Below are 27,903 nucleotides of genomic sequence, written 5' to 3'. Positions count from 1 at the left end.
ATTTTTGCCTGTTTTTCTCCCTGAGAATGGTCATCATAGCATGTGAAAAAGCAATCATCTGAAGTGAGTAAGAGAGAGCAGTTGCCATGGGGAGAGAGACAAGTATGCAACTGTAATTTGACATATACATCTTCAACATGAAAAAATAACACGTGAATTGATGGAGCTAACATGATATTCAAATTTAGTTTGAGTTGAATAAAAATGAATAGGTAAAGATGGGTTGGGAAGTTGTCTGTATACATAAAGTCGAATGGATATGATTTGAAGGAAATCTACAACCCTTAAAAATGAATTTAGTAAATTATAATCTACATGACGTGTTTGTACCTTAGATGAAATATAAAATGAATCAATTGATATAATTTGATATGTAATAGTGAATTATTACTTCATCCCGTTATTTTTAATGAAAAATATTTTAACTACAAAAAAATTTTATAAAAATAAATTTATAAATTGACGTGATTTGATGTGATACTTGAAGATAGTTAAGTAAAATTAAAATTGTTAAACTGTCCCAATTATATTAATTAATTTCTAATAAATTATAAAATAGTTATTGGTGTATGATTGTGACTTGCTTTATTTATCGTTTGTAATACATTACATCTCAACAAGTTCGGGTTTTGGCCCAGAAAACTAAAACGGGTCAGAAAACGGGTCGAGTTCTAAAACCTCGAGAACGAAGTACGAAGTATAGGTTTTTGGGAGGGTTTAAAGGCGGCTATAAAGTGCTCTCCGTTGTTCCCCTTCCATTCCTCGAGATCTCACAGTTTTCCTTAATAAATCTTTCTTGTTCCAAGTTTTTTGTCTCACCGACTCTCTCCCATTGATTCAAATCGAAGAGAAACTTGGCTTTTTAATGCCCCTTTTCATATTTTTTTTAATCTGCTTCTTTCACCAACGAGTTTGATTCCTCTGTTAATTTTGGGCAATTAAGCTAAGTATCCACTGAAACATGTGGAGGAATTTATCTAAACAAGTTTCTCCAAGAAAGATAATTTTTTCCTCCGAATCCTCTTGCTCTTGTTTACCATCTTCTTCTTCGTCATCCAGTTCTGGAAGGTGTTTTCGAGACTCGAATTTTCTCGAGAAAATCAGACCTTCCGAGTCGCCTAAAGGTGTAAATTATTGGTTTCCGGCTTTGGCTATCGGTCAATATGGCGTATTATCTTCTCAGACTAATGGATTGAGACGATCCAGCCTCGCGAATTCAAATTACCCGTTTGGTTTTTCTGGGAATTATAGCTGTGTGATAAGTTATGCAAGTGCTGCGGAGGCTATTGCTTCCGAGGAAGACTTGTCGGGGTCAGATGAAGTGCAAGAACTGCTGGAGGAAATGATTAGAGAAGACAAGGTGTTGGAGTCTCTTTCAAGGCAGCCGAAGAAAATGGTGGCGGGCATGGGGGTAACGAAGTATAATATGCTTCGAAGGCGACAGATAAAGATGGAGACTGAGGCATGGGAAGAGGCGGCCAAGGAGTACCAGGAGCTCCTGACGGATATGTGCGAACAGAAGCTCGCACCTAATCTTCCATACATGAAGTCTTTGTTTCTGGGTTGGTTTGAGCCCTTGCGGGATGCCATTGCTGAGGATCAAGAATCTAGCAAGCAAAAGAAGCACAAACCTTCTCATTATCCGTATTTTGCTCAATTGCCGGCGGATATGATGGCGGTCATTACAATGCATAAGCTGATGGGATTGTTGATGACTAATACTGGAGGAATAGGCAGTAGCAGGGTCGTGCATGCCGCTATCCAGATAGGCGAAGCAATCGAACATGAGGTGTGTATACTTAGGTTTTTTATTTGCCATTATTACTTTGCTTTAATTTGGTGGAAAATATTTTTCTTAAAGCAAATAGTCAGTCTTAGAGCATCCTCATTGGCTTGGCCAAATGAGTAGGTTAGCTAAAATTTAGATAATTTATACCAAAAAGATTACATTGGATTGGCCATCTCCAAAATAATTTGGATTTCTGCTACAGTGATTGGCCAAATATAGACAACCATAATTGGTTCACCAAACATTAAAATACTAATTTCTCACTCCAACTACACACGCAGGAACGACAACAAAACGCTGGAATATTTCTCACTTGTAACTCTTTCTCCACTTTGGTTAGTGAATAAGAAATTTAGATAGAAATTTAGATAAGTTTAATCTCAATTTTTTGTTATTAGCATTAAATGACATTTGAAAATATAATTTTTTTAATATTAATTTAATTAGAATATAATTATTATTAATATTAAATTGGTAGAATTATAAAATGTGATACAAATAAATTAAATAAAAAAATTATTAATTTAATAATATTTTATTATTATATAGAGAGTGAATGGCTAATCCAATGTAGAGATTGAATTTAAATGGAATAGATAAATGTAAAAAATTGTGATATTGGCTAAATTTTGAAGATGAATTTGGCCAATCTAATGAGGATACTCTTAAACAAGTGGAAACAAGCCGTTGCCTTTTATATATAAATATATATATATATATTATATTTGTCAATTTTCATACTAAAACTTTTTTTATTGGCCCTGGGTGTCTGAGAACAAAGTTCCAACTAATCCTGGAGTTGCACAGGCCCTCGGCAATGAGTTTTCCTCAAGTGCACTTTGAGTAATTCAAGGGCAAGTTCCCCAATCCAATGGCCCATAGAAATTGTTTGTACTTCAGATGATTTGAACCTTAGACTTGGAGGGAGCATTCTACCAAGACCAAGGCTTTTACCACCCGAGCCAACCCCTAGGAGTTTTCATACTAAAACTTGTGGGTAGAACTCCAATTTTTGTGCCAAGCGAACCTTTTCTGATATTTAATAATAATACTTATTAAAAAGTGGGAAAGGCGCAATGTAGTACACAAGGAGTATATAGAGAGACATCTATCCAGAGAAGAAAAAGATACAAGAAAATCATGCCAATTTACCCACACGAGGAGGGTATGGATAAAATACAGTTTGAGATTTCCTAAAGTCTATAAAAACCATCTTTCACACTGCAGCAATCTGCGGATTGCCAATGCCAAGCAAGTTGAATCTGTTATTGTACTAGAAGATCATTAATGTAGTTCATCTTGGTAATTCTTATCGGAATTTTCCAATCAGTGGGACAGCTTGTATTTTCTCAAAACAGGTTTATGGGTTGTTTACTTATCAAAAAAAAAAAAAAAGTTTTATGGGTTGTTTGCCCTACACTTCCTCATCATCAGGAATTGGAAATATTGTGGCTTTTTTTTTTATAAGTAATCCAAGATTTTATCACGAAATTGGCGTAGCCCGAGTAAACATGAAGTAGACAAGAGCCACACCTAATTAGGGATAGAAAAAGATACAAGATCATGAAATCAACCCATCAAAATCTGTAAAAGCTGCCCTAGTTAGGGAAGTTTTGTGGCTTTTATGGAAAATCATGAATTTATGATTTCCTTGAGCAGGCTGTCCAATTTATTGCCATTATCTCTCATTAGAGGCTTATATTTGATCATTTCTCATGTACCAGGCCAGGATACACAGGTTTTTGGAGAAGACAAAGAAGAAGAAGAAGAAGAGCACAACAGTAAATAAAGCAGAAGGCAAATCTAATGATGAAACAGATAAGAAACCAGAAGGTGAATTTGATCCCATTATTGATGGACAAGAAAAGCCAACCAAAGAACAAGAGAAATTAAGGAACAAAGTAACTAAACTGATGAAAAAGCAAAAGGTGCATCAAGTAAGGGGAATACTGAAAGAACAAGATGACGTGGAACCTTGGGGTCAGGAAGCTCAAGTTAAGGTTTGTGATGTCTGTAGTTGTAAATGTGGCAATCATATTGTTAGCATTGTCATTATACCTGGTTGTTGTATTTTCCAGGTTGGCTGCCGCTTAATTCAATTGTTGACCGAAACGGCCTACATACAACCTCCAATCGACCAATTAGGAGATGGTCCACCAGAAATTCGGCCAGCATTTGTACACTCCCGTAAAACTTTGACGAATGACACACAGTGAGAAAGATTGCATCCCTATTTAATTTAATCCCTCTATATTTCTCTGCCCCCTCCAATCTATTATATATATATATATATATATATATAACCCCCTTTTTTTACCATTTTTATCAACAGGAAGTGCAGCAGGAGATATGGTGTTATTGAATGTGACCCGCTAGTTTGCAAAGGACTTGAGAAAACTGTAAGTAGACAACAAGTTTCCTTGAACTGTTTGTATATTATTTTCGTTATCATTTTTACTTGTAAATTTCTTTATTGTGATAGATTGAAAATGCAATGAAGAATTTCATAATTGTTCTATCCGTGAAGCGTAACAATAGTTCTACTTTCTCATGTCAAAACAGGCTAGACACATGGTTATTCCGTATATGCCTATGTTAGTGCCTCCTCTAAAGTGGAGAGGGTATGATATCCAACCTTTCTTTAGTAACATTTTATAGCTATTTGGTTAGTTTAACAGGTTATTATTCCAATTAATGTTCATTTGAAAGCAACTCCTAGGGGTTGGCTCAAGTGGTAAAGGCCTTGGTCTTGGTGGTATGCTCCTTCCAAGGTCTAAGGTTCGAATCCTCTTGAGTGCAAACAATCTCTAGGGGCTATTGGACTGAGGAATTTTTCTCTTGAATTACTCAAGGTGCACTTGCTGGAAACTCCTTGCCGAGAGCTTGAGCACCCCTGGGATTAGTCGGGACACTGTTCTTGGACACCCGGTGCCAATAAATAAAAAATACAGAATTAATGTTCATTTGAAAGCTAGCTAGATTTACTTTGAGGGTCGTAACCTGAGTCTATTTTTTGGTTTTTAGTAATTTTGCAATGTTTTTGCAGGTACGGCAGAGGGGCATACTTGTTTTTACCATCCTATGTAATGCGAACACATGGAGCAAAACAACAACGTGAAGCAGTTAAGAGGGCTCCAATGAATCAATTAGAACCTGCTTTTGAGGTGAGAGCCCTGTGTTTTGTTCTTTCAGTTCCTGATCTGTATTTATGCTTTGGTGTGATGCTTAGTTCATTATCAACTTGCCACGTGTGGAATGCCTTGAAAGCTTCATTCTTTGCTCATATGTTTGCTACTTGTGATGATCTTACAGCTTGGCAGTTGGTTGTTTACACTAATGCTGTAATTGTTTTATGAAGTAGGCTCTGGATACCCTTGGAAATACGAAATGGAGAGTAAACAAAAGAATACTTAGTGTGGTAGACAGAATATGGGCTAGTGGAGGCGGTCTTGCTGATTTGGTTGACCGTGAAGATGTGGGTAACAGCTTGTTTTCCTTTTCATCTGTGCATACTTTTTTCCACCCTTTTGAATGAAAGAAGCCTTTTTTTTTAATGTAAGTAATTGAAGATTATAATAAAAAAACACAAAAGGTGTAGCCCGAGTACACATGAAGCATACATGAAACTTCTCTTAGTCAACAACAACTCTATTGCTTCCTTGTCACTTAGAACTGTCTCTTAAAGCAACTATGCTTTTTTGTTTATATTAACCATCCTTCTTCACTTTCCCAAAATAGGTTCCTTTGCCAGAGGAACCAGACACAGAAGATGAAGCAGAAATTCGGAAGTGGAAGTGGAAAGTCAAAGCCACAAAAAAGGAGAATAGCGAGAGGCATTCACAGCGGTGCGATATAGAACTTAAACTTGCTGTAAGAGCTTCCTTGATTAGTTGAATTTGCTTTGTGTTGTTGAATGTTACAAGAGATTGTGTGTTAATTCTTTTGATTTGGGAGCAGGTTGCTCGGAAGATGAAGGATGAGGAAGGCTTCTACTACCCACATAACCTTGATTTCCGAGGTCGTGCGTACCCCATGCACCCATATTTAAACCATCTTGGTTCTGATATATGCCGAGGCATCCTAGAGTTTGCAGAGGGGCGCCCTCTTGGAAAGTCAGGCTTAAGGTGGTTGAAGATACATTTGGCAAATCTGTATGCTGGAGGTGTAGACAAGTTGTCCTATGAGGGTCGGGCAGAGTTTACTGAGAACCATCTAGATGATATCTTCGATTCTGTGGACAGGCCTCTTGAAGGAAGGAGGTGGTGGTTGAGTGCTGAGGATCCTTTCCAATGCTTGGCAGCTTGTATTAATCTCTCAGAAGCGTTGAGAAGCTCCTCTCCAGAAACTACTGTTTCACACATGCCTGTCCACCAAGTAACTTTTTCTCACTCTGGTCCCCAATTTTAATATTTTAATGTTTATGTGGATTATCAATCTTATAAAAAAAATGCGGATTATCAATCTTCTAAATATATACATGATGCTTTGATTTCATTTTAAGAAAGTACTTAAGATTTGAGTATACTTCCTGTGTATTTGGGCTATGCCTATTTAGTTTCTTTTTTTCTTTTTCTTTTTTATCAGTAAAGAACAAGTTAAAGTTTCAATAAAATTTTATATTACTCATAAAAAAAGAAAAGAAAAAAGAAAGTACTTAAGGTTGTACATCCTTCTTTTGTTACCTATCAAAAATTAAGACTGCACTTCCTTGCTTGAAACTTTTAAATTTTTTATTGGACAATGATAAAATATATTTCATGGGTTAAAAGAGAAAAGTTAGCAGAAAGAGTTGTCATTGTATAACTTAGAACTAAATTCGGGATGTTTTTATGCATAAATATATACATTTCTCTATGCACACTTCTGCATGTCTGTGTGGCTTGGTTCTGCATGTGTTTCATTTGGCAGAGGTGAGGTTACAGTTTCTCAAATGGTGGGTTTTCTTTTTATAGACTTTACCAATCTGGCAGTGTCTGATTGACTGCAAACATTCCTAAAATTCTTAAAGTCTTTAGCAGGTCTAAGTTCTATTATTTGGAGGGTATCACCTCTAACTGGCATGCTAAAAAATTACTGAAGGCACACATGATTCTAATGCAATTTACACTTGCCAAAAGAGTTTATCTGTATACTCTTGAATTTTGAAATTTTATGGAAAAAAAGAAGTAAAAGGTGTAGCCCAAGTACACTCAATTAGAAATAGAAAACTCTAAAAAAATTTGCAGTGATATTTTGTTGCCTTTTCTTTTAACGAGTTTCTTAGAGAACTTCGTACTAACAGATAGTTCATGAAGTGTTACATTGACAGTACCTAGCCTTACACTTGCAGTTATATTTTACAAACCCATAGTTAAGTTTTCTTGTCCCATGCTATATATTTATCTTTTTCTTCTCTCTCTCTCTCTCTCTTGCAAGGATGGTTCATGTAATGGCTTACAACACTATGCTGCCCTTGGGAGGGACAAGGTAAAAAGCTTCTCTAATTGTTGGGATCTAAGAAAGGTGCAGTACATATAAGTTGCACAATGAAGCTGTCTCTGTGGGATATGGAAGTATGGTTTAAACTGCTTAGAACGGTTGATTTTATATGTACAATCTTGTATATGAAATTAATGATCTTTTTGGCTTTAAATTTGAAGGTTTGAAACTTCCATTATTTGATATAAACTATATGATGATTGAAAAAACATTGAAATGAGTTGGTCGTGGTTCCAAAATTTGCATATATTGACCCTTGGCTGATCCAAACACCTCCAGGGGATTACAATATTTCTTAGGCTTCTTAAAATCTTAGCAATCTAATTTCTGAAATTTTTGTCTGACATTGGCATATTGTCCTTCCCACGTGCCTGTGATTTATTTTTAATTTTTATTAAATTGCTTTGATCTCATAGTTGGGAGCAGCTGCAGTAAATCTTGTTGCAGGAGACAAACCTGCAGATGTTTACTCTGGAATTGCTGCCAGGTAAGCATCTCTCTCTCTCTCTCGCTCCTCCCCCCCCCCCCCCCCCCCCCCCCCCCCCCCAAACAAAAGTTGCAGCGTGTGAAGAGTCGTGCTCAATGAGGCACCCATAAACAGTGGCTGCTGCAAGTGTTTCTAAACGGTGGCTGTTGCATATTTCTTGAACTACAGGAATGCTATGTTTTCATGGGAGAAAAAGAGTAATTTTTTTTAAGAGAGGAGAACATGTTGGAAGGAAATAAAAATAGATTATGCGGCAAATGTTTTCCAATGAAGAGAAAAAATAGAGCGAAACCTTAATGAAATGAGGAAAGCATCTGTGTTGTTCACAAGTTGCAACTTAGTTTAAAAATAACATATTTCCTAATAGGGTAAAACAAAAGACTCTTCATTTTTTTCTTCAATCAGTATAGAATCTCTAGGGGCCATCGGACTGGGGGATTTTTCCCTTGAATTACTTGAGGTGCACTTGTGGGAAACTCCTTGCCGAGGGCCTGTGCACTCTCGAGATTAGTCGGGACGCTGTTCCTAGACACCCAGTGCCAATAAAAAAAAAAAAAAAAAAAGATCAATTTTGTTGAAATTTACTTTGTACTGAATTAAGACAAGGTCCTTGTTGACTTATTCAGGTCAGGTCCCTTGTTATATTATTAATTCAAAGACAAGAACAAATAAACTAGATGGTGCCAGTAACACAGATGTCAAATTGCTTAAATTCTCCAAAAGCAATATTTTTAAGGACAAAGCTTTCCTCTAAACTAAGTTGGAAGAAATTCCTTCAAACCAATCTATTAAATTACCAAGTGTTCTTTGAACATGTGAGATTATCATTTTTTTTTAAAGAACGTGTGAGAAAACCATGAACTTATTGTCCTTTAACATCTGAAAACCCTTCTCTCTGTTAGTCTAACACGGTTAATCCTATTAAATGACATGTGTCTCTCATGACAATTAATAAACTGATTTTGAGGAATTCCCTCCAAACTAGTTAGGAGGAAATCTTTGTTCTATTTTTCACCTATTCAATTGTTTCAGCTGGTGCTTATAGCTGCATAATGCTCTTTACTAAAGGAGGTCTTAGGGTTCAAGTTAGGAACAGATAGGGATTCAGAAGGTTACTGTACCCAGTAGGACCAGAACCCAGATAAGGATTTAGCTTCAATTGCCTTTTCATTAAAAAACTTGTTGAAGTTCATTGTTGTGCTTGCAGAGTCCTTGACATCATGAGGAGAGATGCGGAGAAAGATCCAGCAACTAATCCAAATGCATTGCACGCAAGGCTTTTAATCAATCAGGTTTTTCTATAGTTACTTGTCAAAACATTTTGGTGTAAAATCTTGGTCAAGATTATGTTCTTTAATTGTGTTGTAGTAAACGTTAAAATTGTGCATAATAGTTTTAATGACACAGTTGACACTATTATGTTGTATATGAATTAGATGGCTTGGAGTTAGTAGTTACCATTTAAAGGAATTTCATTTTTTTTTATCAGTAAATAAAATTTTATTGATCATAAGAATAGGCAAAAGCCCAAGTACACGAGTCATATACAAGAGCAACGCCTAGGAGTGATGTTCTAGTGATATAAGAAATTCATGAATGGTCATATCATTAAAATCAATTACTAAAGGAATTTCATATAACACCAGTTGTTCGCAATTCCTTTTATCATTATTCTAATTGTTTGCCTTTGTTACTGGCTAACTTTAGGTGGACCGGAAATTGGTTAAGCAAACAGTGATGACATCTGTATATGGTGTCACTTACATTGGTGCCCGTGACCAGATCAAGAAGAGATTAAAGGAGCGTTGTGCCATTGCAGATGATGAAGAAATGTTTGCTGCATCTTGCTATGCTGCAAAGGTAAAAGAATACAACTATCCTGTGAGTTTGTGCGACTGTGTGCCTACATGCTGACATGAGCATTGCGCCTATCGTTCGGCCTATATTTGGCTTTTATTGATTATTTCACTGCCTGAACAGACCACATTGACTGCATTAGGAGAGATGTTTGAAGCTGCAAGAAGTATAATGAGCTGGCTTGGCGATTGTGCAAAGGTGTGTCTACGGATGTGAATTCAGATCAGATAATATTTACATGCCTGAGTTTGGGGTAAATTTAGATATCAATGAATTCCTCAGTCAATGGAGTCAGAATATGATTCCAATAAGTTAGTGTTGCATTTGTATATGTAGTGGAGGGTTAATTGAACACTCTTCCACTGAATTGGTTGGAGTGACTACTTTATTGCTCCATTGATAAATAGTTATGGTCTTGTCTTTATTGTGTTCTGGGTAAATATGGTTATCCACACTCTTCCCCTTAATTGGTTGGCATGACTCATTTATTTTTGTGGGGAAGGTTTAGTAAGACAGGGTCAGAACAGTTCTGTCTGGAATGCAGCTCCCATTTGGCACATATGGATGATTTGAAACGAAGGAAAAATCACACATAATGGTGTCAAGTTTAAGTTTCATTCATCGGACCTTGTACGAATGATACATTGTTTTTAGCGATGTTTACATTTCTTTTGTGGATATGATCACTCCGCATTCTTAAACCCCTAGGGGTTAGCTCAAGTGGTAAGGGCCTTGATCTGAGGGTATGCTCCTCCCAGGTCTAAAGCTCGAATCCTTGGGGCAAACAATTTTTAAGGGCCACGTCTCATCGGTGAGAAGCCGACAATTTACTTGGTTCGTGTAATGTGGCGTGTTGCACAGGTCTAGGGTTTTATCGGGTAAAATGACGTGTTGCATTTCAAGGTCTCGGGGTTTCTTGTCATAAAAATAAAAATAAAAAGATCACTCCCCACTCTTATAAAATTTCGTATTGAAGAAAAAAAAATGTTGACGTTGCTCAGATCCCAGACCTGCTACCATGTGCCAAGTTTGCAAGAGTGTAGCAGAAGCGGAAACATTGATGAAAAATCGTTAAGGCGTGGTGTCTTATGACCCGACAATCGTAATATTAAATTGGCTCAGTTTGCTATACAAATTTTTACTTATAAAAAAAAAACATTGATGAAAAATCGATATGGTTGATTGGTCACTGATAATTTGCTTTTGTGATTTAAAACCTTAGATGCCAAGTAATTTGTAAATCTATCTGCAGTTTTTAGCTCTCTCTCTCTCCCTCCCTCCCTCCCTCATCTACGATAAGGTTACTGTTTCTTGCAAAGGAAGATCTTTCTTGCAAAAGTCCGTCTTGTTTGATTTGTTTTGTTTCACCTCTCTCTTTTGATTTTTCTGGATTAAAAAAGTTGAGTTTTTCATATCAGAAAGGTTACTGTTCTGAGATTCTTTGTCTAGCATTGCTCAGAAAAGTTGCCTGTGTCATGTTTGTCCTATTTATTTGCTATAGAAATGGACCCGTTGGACTCCTACTTTATGGCCTGCTATCTTTTGGGTCGACTGTTCATCCATCATCACAGTAATACTGAACTATATTGTTCTAATCAAAGTAACAAGTGATGTCTGGTGAAGTTCTGGATTTTCTATTTGGTTAAATAGAATTGACAAAATTGTTTTTTTTGGCACCTTGGTTAACATCGATATACAGTTTGGAATTTTGGTTATCAAAAGTCTTTATCTGTGGCCAGCCATATATTCTCATTGTTGTGTAAACCACTTTTTCCATAGCAGCTCTCTTGAAACAATGTTGCTGGTTTTATGCTATATACTTAATATTACCTCTAATGCCTTTTCATCACATACTGCTGACACCTAACTTTGAGCACTAAACAGGTTATAGCTTCGGAGAATCAGCCTGTGAGATGGACCACGCCTCTTGGGCTTCCTGTTGTACAACCCTACCGTCAATTGGGAAGGCACCTTGTAATGCTCTAACAAAATTTTAGAACATTAAAATGTCTTATGTACTTCTTTTATTGTTATTAGAATTACAAACAAATCCAACATCAGTTTTTGGGGTGTAATTAAAACTGCTGGATTTTCAATGCAGATTAAGACTTCTCTTCAGGTGTTGACATTACAACGAGAAACTGACAAGGTAACCTTGTTTAGCATTTTTCTTGTGTCTGCTTTCCTAATCTTGGCGACTTAAAAGAGAAGTGTTGAATACATGCCCAAGTCTATGCGTTATAAAAAGGGATGTTGATGGGATTAAGGTTGGGTTCTGAAATCAAGTAGTGTCTTACCTTGCTAGGATTTGAATTTGATTGAAGTTGTCAATTCAGAGAGAGAGAGAGAGAGAGAGAGAGAGAGAGAGAGAGAGAGAGAGATCAGACTTGGTTCTCAATCGAATAATATTTGAAACCAAATCCAGCTGGTTCCACATTGAATCCAAACTGTTCACAGCCATACAACAAGTACTGTATGAAGCTTTCTTCATCCATATATCCCATATTCCTTAACTAGAGCTATATTCAGCCATATATTTTATATATTTCCTCGTCTATGTATTTGAGATTCCTTAGCTGAGGCATTGTGCAGTCATTCTAATCCTTACTCTGTGATTTTGAAGTATCCCACATCTCATTTGTGAGTTTTAAGCTATCTAAGATCCAATCCCTTGATCGTTATTGTTTGGGCAACTTTTATAGGTTATGGTTAAGCGGCAGAGGACAGCTTTTCCCCCAAATTTTGTGCACTCACTTGATGGTTCACACATGATGATGACTGCTGTTGCCTGCAAAAAGGCAGGCCTTAACTTCGCAGGTTTGAACTGGTTTTCCTTTTTTTTTTGCATTATATATGTCGCAAACACGCCCATACTTGTGTTTGTGCTCATGTTTGAAATTTTACTGTATGATACCTATGCTTGCTTACAGGAGTCCACGATTCATATTGGACACATGCATGTGATGTTGATGAGATGAACAGAATACTGAGAGGAAAGTTTGTTGAACTCTACAAGGCACCAATACTTGAGAATGTAAAGTTATCTTTACTTTTAGAACTTAGAAGTCCTCAAATTATGAGGAAATATCCCTCCTATTATGTACTTGTAATTTGTGATTTCTTATTTTGCTGTCAATGAGTTATGTATTCTCTGTTGACATCACACTGATCCTTTTTTTTTTTTTTTTAACCTTTTTCTAGTTGTTGGAGAGCTTCCAGAAGTCTTTCCCAAAATTGGAATTTCCTCCCTTACCAGAGCGGGGAGACTTTGATCTCAGAGATGTGCTGGAATCTCCCTATTTCTTCAACTAGTTTGAGGCAGATGCCTACTTTGGCAGTTTCCCTTATTAACTTGGACTCTGTATCTTTCTCATTCAGTGGAAGGTGATGACAGCTTAACTTTCATTCACTGGCATGCGATTGTGAAGGCAGATTACCACATCCAAGTGTAGAGAAAAATTTATGACACTCAAGGTTTGGCTACCCCCATTCGGTTTCCTGTGCAACTTCCCACAATCAGTTTGCTGTGGAATTCCTGTATATAAGTCAAAACAGAATGCATCAAGGCATTGGCAGAAGAGAAGATAACCCAAACGATGAGTTCTGCTCTCTATCTTCTGCATCAGCTACTTAAAATTGCTTTGAGGAAATAAGATACATGCAGCATATATTAAAAACAACACCACCTCCAACAGTTATATCAACTAGGTCTAGGTTTACAATGGAGGACATCAAAGCTTCAACGGTAGCCCTTGATTGGTGATAATTAAAACTGGTTCGTGAAGGGTGAAAGCTCAGGATAGATACCACAAGAAGGTTCTTTATCTTCAGAAACACTGAACAGAAATCAGTTGGCTCATGATCATTTTAGGCTCAGTTAGCCAATTGGATTGTTGGGTGTGTTTATTTAATAGGTATATTTGCCATCTCTCGTGTACAATCTGTTGTCGTACTAATTCCTGTTCGTCCCTTTTATTCTTGCTGTAATTCAAAGCAAAATTTTCCAATTCGTATTGAAGAAAGAAAAATAATGCAATTTGGAGTTGTCAATGGTTCTTGCAAGACAACTACCTCTAAAGTTCATCCCCTCCCAAGTGGATAAGCTTCCAGTAAAATAATCTTTATAATCTAGTGTTATTTGTAATTTTGGAATCACATATTTGTAACTTCTTGCCAATGATCTCTACGTGGGTCCTCTCTCACTCAACACGCAAATTTTTGGAAGCTTCAAGGTCTCTTTAAAATCAGTGCACTCCTTTTAATTTTATGAACAACAATCTTTTTGGATTTACCAACTTGTGTCTTTCTAGTTTCTAGCTAACCATAAATTTATGTAGTTTATTGAGTTTTAGAAGTTAATAATCCTTTTAAGTTATTACTCTTGATGATGATGGGGTTACTTTGTCATCAAACAAATTAGGAGAATAATGGGAGAGAAAATTGGAAATCAAGGTGCCATTATTGGTATTCCTTCAAAGGTTTTATACATTGTATAATGATTCAAGGTATGTTGACTTTTAGTAATGAATAACGATTTGTTATTTTCTTAAGCAACATGGATGAGAGGGATTCGAACCCCAAATCTCACACTTGAGATTGCGGATTTGATGCTATTTAGAGTGTCATTAACTAACTAATTACTGTCATGTCTAAAATTCTCTCTCTCTCTCTCTCTCTATTAAGAAGAGGACGGAATTCTAAGTTTATTAATTGCCTTCACTTTTAGAGGAGGAAAATCGTGATTACAACTCAACACTGAGCACAAACTTTACGGATTGCAAGCATGTTTTTTTTTTTTTTTTTTGGATTGATTGTGTTTGAGCTATTTGGTTAGTTATTATAAATGATGGATTTTTTTTTTTTTTTTTTTTAGCTGAACTGTTGGAATTTCCAAATTCGACGAGTTTTTCAAATATTTTGGATTTATTTGAGAATTGGCAAACAGGAGGAAAGTCCCAATTTTGGTGGAAACCATGCCTGTTTCGGTTCTGGGCATCACGTGAATGGTTCATTCTTGATGTGAAGGCAAATGGGTCAGCAGCAGCAGCAGCCGTGGAGTTGGACAGAGTGGGGCGAGATGGTTTTCATGATGACCGGAGAGCAAGAAAGATTGGAGGATGAACAGATGATGCTGATAGCATAGAAAAAATGAATCGACGAACGTTTCTTGACGTAAAACATCAACTAACGTGCTTGACGTAAAACATGATAGAACCACAATCTTAAATTATGTACGCAATTTTCAAAGCAACAATCAGAAAATATAAACTACTGAATAATTTCAATTGACGAAGAAGGCACTGTCAAAAAGAAAAGTCTAATCCCTCTTACCGAGTCATCTTGAAGGCCATCTCCCAAAGGCCATTGATTAGTCAACTTAAATAGAAGTAATTAAAGTATAGCAAAGAAGCAGATTATATTTAATGCAGTTCACTGTAAACGCAACGCATGCAGCTGGTGTTGAAAAATACAGATCAAAATGCACCAATAAGCGATCTTGGCGTGAGAGTGAACTTCATGAAAGTAACCCTAAAGCAAAATAAATGTAAATTTTAGCTGAACTTTTCAAAGTCTGTGTATTTGCTTCTTTAGTCAAATCATATATGTATCTGGATGAAACGTCCATGTATTGATGTCTACAAACACGACAGAGAGATGGGAAGAAGACCTATTCAGCAGCATATTAAAGCCTGCAGAAAAATATCAGCTTCAGCGATAAGGTTATATGAAAGATAAGAACAGCTTACTGGTCACTGTCATAAGGGAAACTTTTAATGTCCTCTCCTTTGAGGTAGGTTTCAGTCAAGGTTTTTGAAGATTTCCGTGTTCATACAGTATCTGGATGAAACGTCCATGTATTGATGTCTACAAACACGACAGAGAGATGGGAAGAAGACCTATTCAGCAGCATATTAAAGCCTGCAGAAAAATATCAGCTTCAGCGATAAGGTTATATGAAAGATAAGAACAGCTTACTGGTCACTGTCATAAGGGAAACTTTTAATGTCCTCTCCTTTGAGGTAGGTTTCAGTCAAGGTTTTTGAAGATTTCCGTGTTCATACACCTGAAGGTCATTGCAAGCAGCAGCTCCATTTGAATGTTGGTAGGAGCTTCTCCTTTGTTCTTTTTCTTCTCCTTTTCATGTCTTTTTGAGCCTCAGAACTGATTCTCGGGCGATATACAATGCCTTCAATGAGCCTTTTTGCACAGATGAAAGATTTATAGGATGTTCTCATTAGTTTATATGGCTAAAGATCTTAAAAGCTTCTCGAGGTTCTGTAAGATTGGCTAGAAGTTTTTTCAACTCCTTTTTCATAAGTTGCACAAGAACGAGAAAGTAAAATTTGCATTATGATCACATTCTACTGATCTCCTACCCTTAGAGAGAGCATAACAGCTTAACAGCTGTGCTTTAGCTGATTTTTTTTTTTTTTTTTTTTTTTTAAAGAAGAGGATGGCACTCAAATTTTATTAATATACCCTTACTTACGGCGGAGGAATACCTGTGCTTTAGCTGCTTGATAGACTCGAAAGCTCATTTCCTCCTGGCAGCAGAGGATCTAATAGGTGCCTCCGCCTATGGAGAATTGTCAAATTCTCATATTTGACAAATGCATTGAAAATATGACTATGAAGAGTGAATTTTCTACTACCCAGAAAAAACAATTATAGAATTTTGGAAATTAATAAACTTAATGAGTAAAAGAATCCGGAGTCTGCAAGTTCTGTTCCCAGTCACTAATAATAATGAGAAGAATAAACGCATTCAATATTTTGAGTGAATTACAGTTTCCCTTTTCTTTTACCTTGAGCTCTGAATTTGAGAAACTATATCCAGGGCATTTTATTAGAAATGCATCCAACCAGATGAAACACTAAATAACTTTACTTGATGGCACTTCCTTCAGATTCGTTTTAATAAGTTAGCATCATGCTGTCATAACTGTGCAAGTTTCCTTTTTTTTTTTTTTTCCTTTTTCCTTAGTCTTCATTCTCTTTGAGATAAAATTCATTCTGATTCCTGAACATATCCCAGTTACAAAGATGATATAAGCTAAACGTACCACTCATGAGGAGCTGCAACCTGATCTTGTCTTCATTTGTGTGTTCAGAGAAAAGGAACCTTGTCACTGCCACTGAAAACATAAATTCCTTAACTTGAAGACTTGTGAGTATAGTGAATGCTTAACAATTTTTCTGTCATTCTTACATACAGCCCAAGGAAGATGCAAGTCCAGTTATATGTCTTGCACAGTCCCTGTTGGCATCCATTTCAGAAATCACAGAAGCAGTAGTATGCATAGAATTAGAAAAAGAAAATTTTCTTGAATTTGGATGCTACCTTTTCCGGGCTTCTTTCACCATAATGGAGTTACTGTCAGCTGAGAGTTTCCCGGCGAATGTAATAGAGATTCTACAAACTCTATCCAAAAATGTTGATTTGGCCAAGGATCTTGTGAAGAGGTGCCAAGAAGGAACACGTCCAATTTTGGACAGTGAACAGGAAAGCATCATAGCACAGCTTGAGGGGGTGATAAAACATGTGGGAGAATGCCTGGGCCTGATACCTGCATCATCATTTGAAGACCAAGTATATGTAGAAGTCGCTATCCGGTCTCTATCAAATGAGATGCAGAATGCTCAATTTACAATCAGGCGAACTGTGTCATCTAAGACCTGTGAGCTCGATTCACATGCATTGTCTTTGGACAAGCAACTGAAGGAAGAACAAGTACCAATAGAGACAGACCTCTATCCCATAAATATTGAGGATTCTACCGATAGTCTGTTCTTCAATACGCCTCATGTCATTGAAGCGCGTAAAAGCACTAGTTACAAAACCAATAGAAAACGTTGGAACATGAGCAGATCCTTATCCACATTGCCACTGGTGGCTCAGGAGATAGAGCCTCTTTATGGAACTTTCTTTTGTCCTCTTTCGAAGAAGATCATAGATGACCCTGTCACCACAGAAACTGGAGTGACTTATGAAAGGAAGGCAATAAGTGAGTGGTTTGAGAAGTTCAAAAACTCAGAGGAGATTTTCTGCCCAATCACAGGGCATAAGCTGGTAACTAGAGATCTCGTCACTAATATAGCTCTGAAGTCTACAATAGATGAGTGGAGAGAAAGGAATGAAGTAGCCAGGATCAAGGTTTCCCAGGCAGCTTTGTCTTTAGCCAGTTCAGACAGTATGGTACTGGAAGCAATAGAAGATTTGCAAAGTATCAGCCAAGATAGACAATACAGCAGGAAACAAGTCTGCAGTGATGGAGTAATGGCATCACTCGTTAAGTTTCTACAGTACAAAAACATAGATGTTGTCTGTGCAGCACTGGAACTACTACGACTATGTGCAGAGGAAGATGATGGCGTCAAGGTTATAGCTCTTTACCTGTTTTTTTCTGATTTTCATTTAGAAATACAATCAAACAATAAAAAAAATCAATAAGAGATGCTATGGAGCTTAACCTAGAGCTAAAAGCGCCCTCGTGCCTCTGTTTGTCAATATAATCAAAACAAAAAATGATAACTTTGAGAGTTGAAAACAAGAGTCCCACTCAGTTCCATGGACAAAAAAAAGAAGCCCATCATTTTCATCAGGTGCAGACATCCAATGTCTTCTTGGAAGTATATGTATATTTTCCACTTTCCTTTGCCACGAGATAGATCACATTGATGAATCCTTAACTATAACTTCCACTTTACACGATATAAACCTCCCAAATAAGCTCTTGAGTACACTCTTCTAGTTCCAACTTTCTGCTATTTCTATGGTATATTATGTGTGTGCGCGTATAAATGTATATGCTTATTCAAACAACTTACCAAAGAACTTCCAAAACAATATACATTGGTGGCTTTTTGTGCAGGAAATCATTTCCAAAAAAATCGATATTTCCACAGTAATCAAAATGCTGTCGAGAAGTCATGAGCGTGTAAGGCATGCATCATTGCTGTTCTTGCTTGAGCTTTCAAGATCCAAATTTATGTGTGAGAAAATTGGGTTGGTTCCTGGAGGAATTTTAATGCTGATATCTCTTAAATACAAACCTTCCATCGACGTCTTTGCTTCAGAAAAAGCAGATGAAACCCTCAGGAACTTAGAGAGTTCACCAAATAACATTAAGCGCATGGCAGAATGTGGACTTTTGGAGCCCCTTCTAAATCACCTTATTGAAGGTAATTTTCAGAACGTGTTCCCAGCTTTCTACGCCACTTCAAACAGTTGAATAAAAGGATATATATTGAAATGACACTGCAAAAGTCTTTCAAAAAGTTATATTATGAGAAGCATATTTAAAATTAATAACAGCCATCCAGAAAATTATATGGAAAGTAAAGAACTGTTTCAAACTACTTGGAATAACCATATTGTCCACCATCAGAGCAGATCGTATTAACAGCATAGCTTCTAGAAAATCCTTGCTCTTCAACAATAACTGATGTAATGTTAGCTAAAGTAATTGACTAACAGGTTGTGAAGATATGAAAATGGAAATGGCGAGCTATCTTGGGGAAATTGTTCTCGGACATGACAGCAAAACCTACGTGGCTGAGAGGGCTTCTCCCCCTCTCATCAAAATGGTTCGTAGTGGGAACACTTTGTGCAGAAGGGAGGCATTTAAAGCTCTATCTCAAATCTCAGCCTATCAACCAAATGGCAAAATACTTGTAGAAGCTGGACTGGTACAAATTATGTTTGAAGAGATGTTTACCAGGAGAATCTGTGACGAGCCTATGAACTCAACTGTAGAAGCAGCTGCAATACTTGCAAATGTATTTGAATCTGTGCTTGAGCTTGAGAACCTCCAAGTGAATACTCGTGGACACACCGTGTCTTCCAACTACGTTGTATACAACATTATCAACATGGTAAAGAACTCAACCCCTGATGATCTGAACATCAACCTTATCAGAATTCTCTTATGCCTGACAAAGACACCAAAATCAACAGCCACCATTGTCTCAGCCGTCAAAACGACTGATGCAAGCTACATCCTGACTGAATTCACCAATAATCCAGATGATGAACTTGGGATAGCATCAATCAAGCTACTTGGTGCACTTTCACCCTACATGGGCCATACACTAATAGAAAGACTTTGCAAAACAAGAGGCCATCCTGAGAACCTAATCCAGAGCCCAACTGAAGCAACTCAAATCACAGAGAGACATGCAGTTTCAGCAAAATATTTAGCACAACTCCCTCACCAAAACCTCACACTCAATCTAGCTCTTCTAAGCAAGAATGCAGTCCCTACTATCCTACAAACAATCAATGAAATCCAAAGAAGTGGAACAAGGTCAAGCAGGTATGCAAATGCTTACTTGGAAGGACTAGTGGGCATTCTAGTCAGATTCACAGCAACACTGTATGAACCTCAAATGCTGTTTCTTGCAAGAAACTACAATTTCACGTTAGTGTTCTCAGAATTGCTGATGAAAACATCAAGTGATGAAGTTCAAAGGTTATCAGCAATAGGATTGGAGAATCTCTCGACAGAGTCAATAAATCTATCAAAACCACCACAGATCAAGAGAACCAAGATTATGAAGCTATTCTACTTACCAAAGTTCCTATCTTTTGGTTCATCAAAGCGGAGGAAAATACCAGTGTGCCCAGTTCATCGAGGGCATGTTCTTCGCAAAACACATTCTGTTTAGTTGATGCCAAGGCAGTTGAGAGGCTGTTGGGATGTTTGGACCATGACAATGTAGAGGTGGTTGATGCTGCATTGTCAGCTATATGTACATTATTGGATGACAAAGTTGACGTAGACAACAGTGTAAGCATGTTGAGTGAAGTAAATGCCATAAAGCACGTTCTGAACGTGGTGAAAGAGCACCAGCAAGAGGGTCTGTGGCAAAAGGCACTTTGGGTTATTGAGAAATTTTTAATGAAAGGCGGTGACAAGTCTGCTTCAGATATATCGCAAGACAGGTTGTTTCCTGCCACATTGGTGAGTGCTTTCCATCATGGAGAGGGTAGTACAAGGCAGCTAGCTGAGAAGATTTTGCGGCATTTGAACAAGATGCCTAATTTATCTACTTACAACCCTATCATGTAAAATTCTCTCTCTCTCTGGTCTTATTGAAACGCTGCAGTTGACGACGTCTTACACATCTTCTTAACATGCTTGTTGCTATTCTTGAATGGATTTGACGACTTTGAATGTTTCTAGTTATTCATCGATGTGTTTTTTAGGAACTGAAATCCCCTATAATTTTCTTTTTATTCACATACATTCTACAATTCACAAAAAGATAAACACATCACACGCTGTATCTATTTCTCTTCTAATTGTAGAATGTGTTTCGGTTAGAAATTATAATAATTCATGTTATGTTTACTCATTAATCATTAAGTGATTTAAGGCTTCGGCCTCGTTTGTTTTTACAGATAAGATAAGTTGAAACAAAAGTTAAAAATTAAATAAAATATTATTAGAATATATCTATTTTTAATATTATTTTTATTTTGAGATTTGAAAAAACTGAATTATTTATTTTATTTTGTGTGGAAATTTAGAAAAATTGTAATGATTAGATGAGATGAGAATGGTTGTAAAAACAAACGAGACCTTAGTCTGCCTGGGCGTCTTTGCAGAATATTTACAAATTAATTATATCTGTGTATATATAGAATGAAGGCTCTATTTATTCGTATGATGTCTCTGTGGTAGCTTAGTTACAGAGTGTTTTTTTTTATTAAATTTAGTTATTCTTGTATATTATGTAGATTTACAACTAGGTTGAGTTATGTCCAAGCCAAGACAATTAAAAAGACTACTAATTTTAAAATAAATATAGTAATTTGATCAAATATATTTTCATTTATTAATTTAATTTAAAAATTATTGATTTAATAAGTTTAACTTAATAACATGGTACTTTTACATGGTAAGAACAAAACTTTATACGTTAAAAGATTTCAATTTCAAAGTATTTAACGTTACAGGCTTTGGAAACACAAGCGGGAAATGTGCTGAGAGTGATGTTAATTGCAACGTGTAACATCTATTAAAAACTTAGGAAACTTGTCAGCGCGCCACCACTGTCTTCCTTTTTCTGTTTTTTTTTTTATTTCTGTTTATTGGCGTTTGTAGGAAAAATTAAGTAAAATAGGCTATTGGACTTTATATCCATAGCAATGTTTGTTCCTCCCTCCTCCAGTTAGGAGGATAAGTGTGGTGTTCACTTTTCCTCCTTTAAAGGATGGAGAGTTTGAATTCGGGTTGTTTTGCCTCTGTTTTATACAGAAATCGATACTCTCTTTTGAGAGTTTTTGAAATTGAGACAATGCCCGTCAAAAAGATATTTGTGTACGGAAAAGCTTACAACAGATGTTATGTTGGCTTGTAACTTGAGTCACAGATATAACTTCCTTCTTGGAATGAAATGATGTCTATATCCTAAGAAAAAAAAAAAAAAAGACTTAGGAAAGGTGGACTACTTTATCTGAAAAGGCCGGTGGTCTTCTTTGAACATGAGTCCCCTAGCCAATGCTATCTCCAACTTTCTTACACATTCATTTACTTATGGCTATGTAGTTGCCCTTCTTATGACAATTAAAGACTTGATGCTCTTCACTAATATTCACATTTCATTACATACAAAACCAGGGAAAGAGTACAATGATATGTTGTACAGATCAGACACAGAAACTCATTCAAACTACTCAAAAAAAAAAACTCAAGAAACAATCGAGAGTGGTACAAGAAATATATTACAGGATACAACATGTGCACTACAAATGCAAAATCTTCTGGTGTTAAGGCCATTGGAAACATTTACCCTCAAAATTAAAGAATGAATTCTGACTAAACAAATATGTTGCTGATGCTGAAATTAGTAAGATAAATATCGCCACAAACACACAAATTTGGTGAGAGTGCCTGGTCTCCACCGCTTTCACAGCCTCATTCTCGGAAACCATGACATCAACATTATTTTCGGAAACAGAAGATTTCACTTCACTACAAGAGATAGGTTCCTCTCCTGATGATTTATCCACCTGATTTGGGAAAAAAAGAAAGGATAGATTTTTTTAGAACAGAAACTCCCACTTACCAAATAAATTGTCAAACCTCAAAACTTTCCAATCTAATCCATAGCAACTCCTGTGATTTTAGAAGGAACTAAGTGTCATTTCTCAAATAGAATCCCTTGGGAAGAATGCAATGGGGAAATCAATTCGGGTACCAGAAGAAGAAATTAAGAATTTCAGGTTATGAATGTTTGGTTACTGTATGTATGTTAAGAATTTATATAAGTTAACATCAAGGTTAAGCACATAAATGCAGACAACTACTTGACGAAATAAAAACTCAATAGTCAACCATTCAACCATACGTTTGGTGCATCGATCTTGCAACCATGAACTGGTTCTCAGTAAATCAATACGCTTCCAATGAACAAACATCAGAACTCAATGTCAATGGTGTGAGAACCCTCAAGGATCAACGGGTTAAAAACAATTTTGAAAGAGCAATGTTAGATCTACACACAAATTTTACACAAGGAAGTTTACACACTGACTTGGCTTAATGCAATATGTCATATCTACATTACAATAAAAAAGAGTTTTACAATCTGATGGATCACATTACCGTTTGGATACAGAAACACTCTCAACCCATCTCATCTTATCTCATCTCATCATTACAACTTTCCCAAATTCCCATACAAAATATAATAAACAATTTAACTTTTTCAAATCTCAAAATAATAATATATTAAAAAATAACATTCTAACAATATTTTATTTAACTCATCTAAAACCATCTCATCTCATTTCATCTCACTATCCAAACAAGCCCTAAAACCCGTTAGTGTGCAGACTTTTTTGTTTAAGATTTATCTGTAGACCATACATTTCTCATTTTGAAAACCTTGGTACAACACATACGGAGAAATGTATACAACAAAAAAGCCAAGCAGAACACAGTTTGTAAGACCTAGCAACATATGCTTTAATTAAGTTTTATAAATCAATAAATCATAATAACTTATAAGCTTAGCACAGTATGTGATACACATGCTATTTGGTCTCATGTGCAGCTAAATTCAAGGCATATTTGTATGAGCCTGGTCTAAACTAACCGAACTTTAAGCTGACCCGTGGCTGTTATAATCCATGATGACCATTGCTACCCTACCACTTCTCTTCAATCTAAAGATATGCAAGGTGAAATATCATACAAATTAAAAAAGACCCAAAGAATACCTGCCTGGAGACTTTTATCCAATGATCCTGTGACTGCCTCCACAGATGTTTTTGTACAGGTAGCATTGATTTGATCATTCTTGGAAAACAGTAACTCTTTGTTGTCACCATCTACATCGCTGTACATAATCTTAGTATGCCGTAACTTCTCCACGAGAATATTGTTCTCCTTTGTTAATTTATTTAGCTGCATAGAAAATATCAAAATTGGAGACTGAATGTCCTATTGTATACATCACCTCAAGCTACAGTTGCATCATTAAAAATAGAACCAGAGAAGCAAACATAACCCATCATATAGACAAGATTCATTATCCTTTGACATGTGTCCATTAGGAATTTTTGGCATCATTTGTGATGAAAACTGTGTTTTCTTTAGCAGCCCTATTTAGTTATAGACAAAACACAACAGAACAATTTGATATCCATGGGAATGCAATGGCACCCTCACCATATGTAACCACTTAAACTAGTTAAGGTAGAAAGATGAATTGTGGAATGGTTATTATCTATGAAAGTTCATACCTGCGTTTGGATGCGCTCCCTTTCAGTGGCTAGTTGCATTGCCATATCCATAATAAACTTGGTCCCTGTGTTAATTTCTTTTGCACTTTCTAATTTTGCATTGTTAGCTTGATCCAGAGACATCTCCAAGAATTCTGTTCTAGCCCTTAGGAAACTTATTTCATTATTAAGTTCTAAGTTAGTTTCAGATAGAAAAATGCATTGCTCCTCTGCAGTCTCGGTCTTACTTTCGGCTTTTGCAACCTTGGATTTTAGATCCTCAATCAGAGTTTCCATATCCCAAATTGCAGAATATAACATGTTCTGCTGCTCTTGGCTTGCCTCAGAAGATGCCTTCGCATGCTGCAATTGGATCTCAAGTAAACCCACCTTTTGGTCAGTATTACTAGCACTTCCTTTATGAAAATTCAGCTCTTCAGTGAGCTCCAAATTTGTCTCTGTTAACTGAGCAGCCTTGGCTTCTGCACTTTCGGCCCTACTTTCTGCAATATATATGTTTTCTTTCAATGAATCAATTACATTTTCCATTTCACTGAGTTGCTCTTGACTTGCTTCATTGCAGGCATTTGCATTAACAAGTTGGACCTGAGATTCTTTCAGAATTTCCTCAAGAAGGTTCACTTTTTCTCTCAAAGAAAACACTTCAGCGCTTTGGGCAATATGTTCTGCATTGCTCCTTTCAAGCTTCTCTAAAGCGACATCTTTTTCTTTAAGTTGTTCAATGCAATCTTGAAGCTTAGTCTTCATTTCAATTTCTCGTTGAATTGAACCATTCCGATTAAATTGAACAAGCTGGACTTGGCCAACCATGTCCTTTGAAATATCCATAAGCACCTCAGCTGCATTTTCTGCCTCCAAAAACCTTCCCCAAACAACTTCGGCCGCTTCTTCCATGTGAAATGCTACTTGTTCTGTATAGTGTAGCTTTACTTCCAGTTCTTCTTCCCTTTGTCTCGATTCTGCCAACTTCTTCTTAAGATCTAGCTCCCTTGCGAGAGATTTTTCCAGAATCCGTAGCAAATGTCTTTGCTCTCCGGTTATCTTCATATTTGATTTTGCATTTATGTTTGATAGTTGACCATCTTCTGATAATTCCAAGCCCACGTCAATTTGCCCTGTTAAAATGCATGTTTTAGAGATGTAACAAATAATAATAATAATAATAATAATAATATGCACCTTTATTATCTGAAGCAAACCATCTAGTTAGACAAAGGTTAATAACTCACCATTCTCGAACTTGAAACCTAAGATGGTCCTCTGAAACTTGGCTAACTGCTTCTTCAGCTCCAAAATCTGCACTTGAGACTGCTTTAATGATTGTGCAGAATCTTGCAAGTTCTCTTCCATCTTAGTAGATAGTTCTCTCAGGTGTCTGCATGAAGATATGTTAAGACGGGCATCAACAATTTCTGCTTGGAGATTATCCTTAAAACTGTCCAGCTCTCTTAGCTCAGCATCTAAAATGCCAGATAAGAGATCAAATGTCAATATCTTCTCAATAGAGTCTGTTGAAATATAGTTATTATCCAAAGCCATCGTATGAAGATCATTTTCCTGAGCCAGAAGGTACATCAATAGGATATGCAAATTTACCAACTTCTCAGAAGAATATTCCAAGTCCAAGTCTAATTTTACTATAATTTTCATGGACCTCTCTATCTCCTGTCTACCATTTTCAGTGGGTGAAACTCCATGTAAATAAAGTTTGCCAGACTCTCGAGTCCCAGTACACATGTCACGAGCAGCTTCATCGCCCATTTCCACCGCTTAGTCTTTGGTTCAACCAACCTGACTAAAGGCCAAAACACAAAGAAAGATGAAACAAAAGGAAAGGCAGACCAAAATGAATCCAAAGTAACTCTGCTTGTGAAAGAAGGGTGTGATTTTTTTTAAAGGAAATTATATCAGTCACCTCACTTAAGTGGAGAACTACTGTGGTTACAAAAAACTCAACACATGCTATGGACTATACAAAAAGAGAGAACCTATACGATATGCTCATTTATAATGTAAAGGAGGTGGTTACTAATTCATTTCCTCGGTTAAGTTCACCGACAGAATAAGAGGGGGGTAATTCAAGTCAGAGCAAGCATAAACAGGAATACTTAATCATCCATGGCACCGTGGCTACTAAATGTTACATATGCTCCATCCTGTTTGTACTACAAGCAATATATACTACATAGTCCAAACAGATGCTGAATGTTATATAAAAACTACATCCTATCCATACCAAATCCTCGAAAACGATGCAGAATATGTTATACATACAGCATCCTATCGATACTACAAACAAAATAGCAGACGGTAGTCAACTAATAGAAAACAAGTAGCAAGTAATTTACCCTCAAGGAGCAATGCAGACCAAAACAAAGTGGAATCACCGTTAGTCACCAATGGCATGGGGTTACTGACTAGTTAACAACGAAGACCAGTATTACACAACACTTGAATATTCCTAGAAAGTGACCTGGTTTAAAATATACCACTAGGCTAATAACTGAAGTTCTATAAATAACAGAATGAGAACTAGAATTTCTAAAGCTTTGTTTGTGTTTAACTATGTTTTTGCACTACAATTTAATTTCCATCAGAAACTCTTATATCATCGATAGTTTCCAATAAATCGCATTTCTATGCAGCAAACCCTTAGGTGCAACAGGCAACAGCCTTATTTCTCTCTTCCACATGACTTCCAGCAAAGGACTGGGGATTGTAAAAATATCTCCTTGTCTGTCAACTCATTTTGAAAAGCTGATCGTCAATCATTCATCTTATAACTAATTAACTACCTCCCTGACCATAACATCGAAAACCGAGTTCTATGTTAAAATTCTAATTCCCAAAATCATACATTTCTAGAACATTAAAAGCAATACCCAGAAACTAATACCTAATTCACAAAACCCTACTGCTTAACACATTGGGTTATACGTCTTTCACTAAAAGATTAAATACAGAGTAGTAGCACAGCACTCGATAAAAAAAGGCCACTAATTCACGTACTTTCGCAAATTACATCGAAGTTTCCGCACTAAGATGTCCCTACGGAAAACGAGAAACTGCAACCCATTTAAACGCCTTGAAGAAACACACAGAGAAAGAAATTCCGCTAATGCAAAAACTTTCCCAGAAAAAATCTCCAACGGATTCACAAGAACCTACCTGCGGGGCAAATCTCAACTGGGTCTTCTCCGCTCCGCTCCGCAGAAAACGATTCGAGAGAGAATTGAAAAGAATTAGATTATCAACAACCACCGTTAATCAGAACGGAGAATCTGAGAGAGTAGAGAGTCGAGACGCAGTATGATCCTTGAGTAGGAAGAGTGTAAGGTGAGGCGGTGGGTACAGATTGGTCAACGTCTATTGAATTGGCTACATCCTTAGTTAAAGAGCGCACGTCTGCCACTCCTATAGTCTGTGGAACAGAATTATTGAGCTAATACAACCTTTCCGTGAGAGAGAGAGAGAGAGAGAGAGAGAGAGAGAGATGGTGTAGCGCCATAAAAGTAAACGAAACGGTCAGGTTGTACG

General features: G+C 36.7%; 3 protein-coding genes across 13 annotated transcripts; 2 read left to right on the top strand and 1 right to left on the bottom strand.

The window, feature by feature from the left end:
- Window positions 1-698: 698 nt before the first annotated feature.
- On the top strand, window positions 699-13,661 carry LOC121254409 (DNA-directed RNA polymerase 1B, mitochondrial). Of its 2 annotated transcripts, XM_041154435.1 has the most exons (19): window positions 700-1,789; window positions 3,514-3,789; window positions 3,868-4,001; window positions 4,122-4,188; window positions 4,352-4,416; window positions 4,842-4,953; window positions 5,151-5,264; window positions 5,528-5,659; window positions 5,747-6,163; window positions 7,205-7,255; window positions 7,684-7,754; window positions 8,962-9,046; window positions 9,462-9,614; window positions 9,735-9,809; window positions 11,496-11,585; window positions 11,713-11,760; window positions 12,314-12,428; window positions 12,542-12,645; window positions 12,813-13,661. In XM_041154435.1, the coding sequence occupies exons 1-19, from the start codon at window positions 962-964 to the stop codon at window positions 12,921-12,923; spliced, it is 3,048 nt and encodes a 1,015-aa protein (XP_041010369.1). In that variant the 5' UTR covers window positions 700-961; the 3' UTR covers window positions 12,924-13,661. The 2 variants fall into 2 exon arrangements, 1 of the variants encoding a protein (XP_041010369.1); XR_005938634.1 differs by lacking the exons at window positions 12,314-12,428; window positions 12,542-12,645; window positions 12,813-13,661 and adding an exon at window positions 11,919-12,305 and having other exon boundaries at window positions 699-1,789; window positions 11,713-11,872.
- Window positions 13,662-15,526: 1,865 nt separating this feature from the next.
- LOC121254408 (putative U-box domain-containing protein 42) lies at window positions 15,527-20,728 on the top strand. Its single transcript, XM_041154434.1, is given in 5 exon segments — window positions 15,527-15,714; window positions 16,828-17,991; window positions 18,485-18,794; window positions 19,090-20,247; window positions 20,250-20,728. Coding segments are annotated over 5 exon segments (3,072 nt in total). The 5' UTR covers window positions 15,527-15,708; the 3' UTR covers window positions 20,684-20,728.
- A 1,472-nt stretch (window positions 20,729-22,200) lies between these two features.
- On the bottom strand, window positions 22,201-27,903 carry LOC121254416 (WPP domain-interacting tail-anchored protein 2). Of its 10 annotated transcripts, none has more exons than XM_041154454.1 (6): window positions 27,535-27,903; window positions 26,715-26,839; window positions 25,596-26,157; window positions 24,367-25,481; window positions 23,846-24,028; window positions 22,201-22,629 (listed from the first exon to the last, which is right to left on the bottom strand). In XM_041154454.1, the coding sequence occupies exons 3-6, from the start codon at window positions 26,125-26,127 to the stop codon at window positions 22,387-22,389; spliced, it is 2,073 nt and encodes a 690-aa protein (XP_041010388.1). In that variant the 5' UTR covers window positions 26,128-26,157; window positions 26,715-26,839; window positions 27,535-27,903; the 3' UTR covers window positions 22,201-22,386. The 10 variants fall into 10 exon arrangements, with proteins under 10 accessions (XP_041010388.1, XP_041010390.1, XP_041010389.1 ...); XM_041154456.1 differs by lacking the exon at window positions 26,715-26,839 and having other exon boundaries at window positions 25,596-25,741; window positions 26,021-26,161; window positions 27,535-27,902; XM_041154455.1 differs by lacking the exon at window positions 26,715-26,839 and having other exon boundaries at window positions 23,842-24,028; window positions 25,596-26,161; window positions 27,535-27,902.

The sequence above is a fragment of the Juglans microcarpa x Juglans regia genome, chromosome 3D, assembly GCF_004785595.1.
Source record: "Juglans microcarpa x Juglans regia isolate MS1-56 chromosome 3D, Jm3101_v1.0, whole genome shotgun sequence".
Taxonomy (NCBI): Eukaryota; Viridiplantae; Streptophyta; class Magnoliopsida; order Fagales; family Juglandaceae; genus Juglans; species Juglans microcarpa x Juglans regia.
This window is presented reverse-complemented; position numbering and strand designations above follow the sequence as displayed.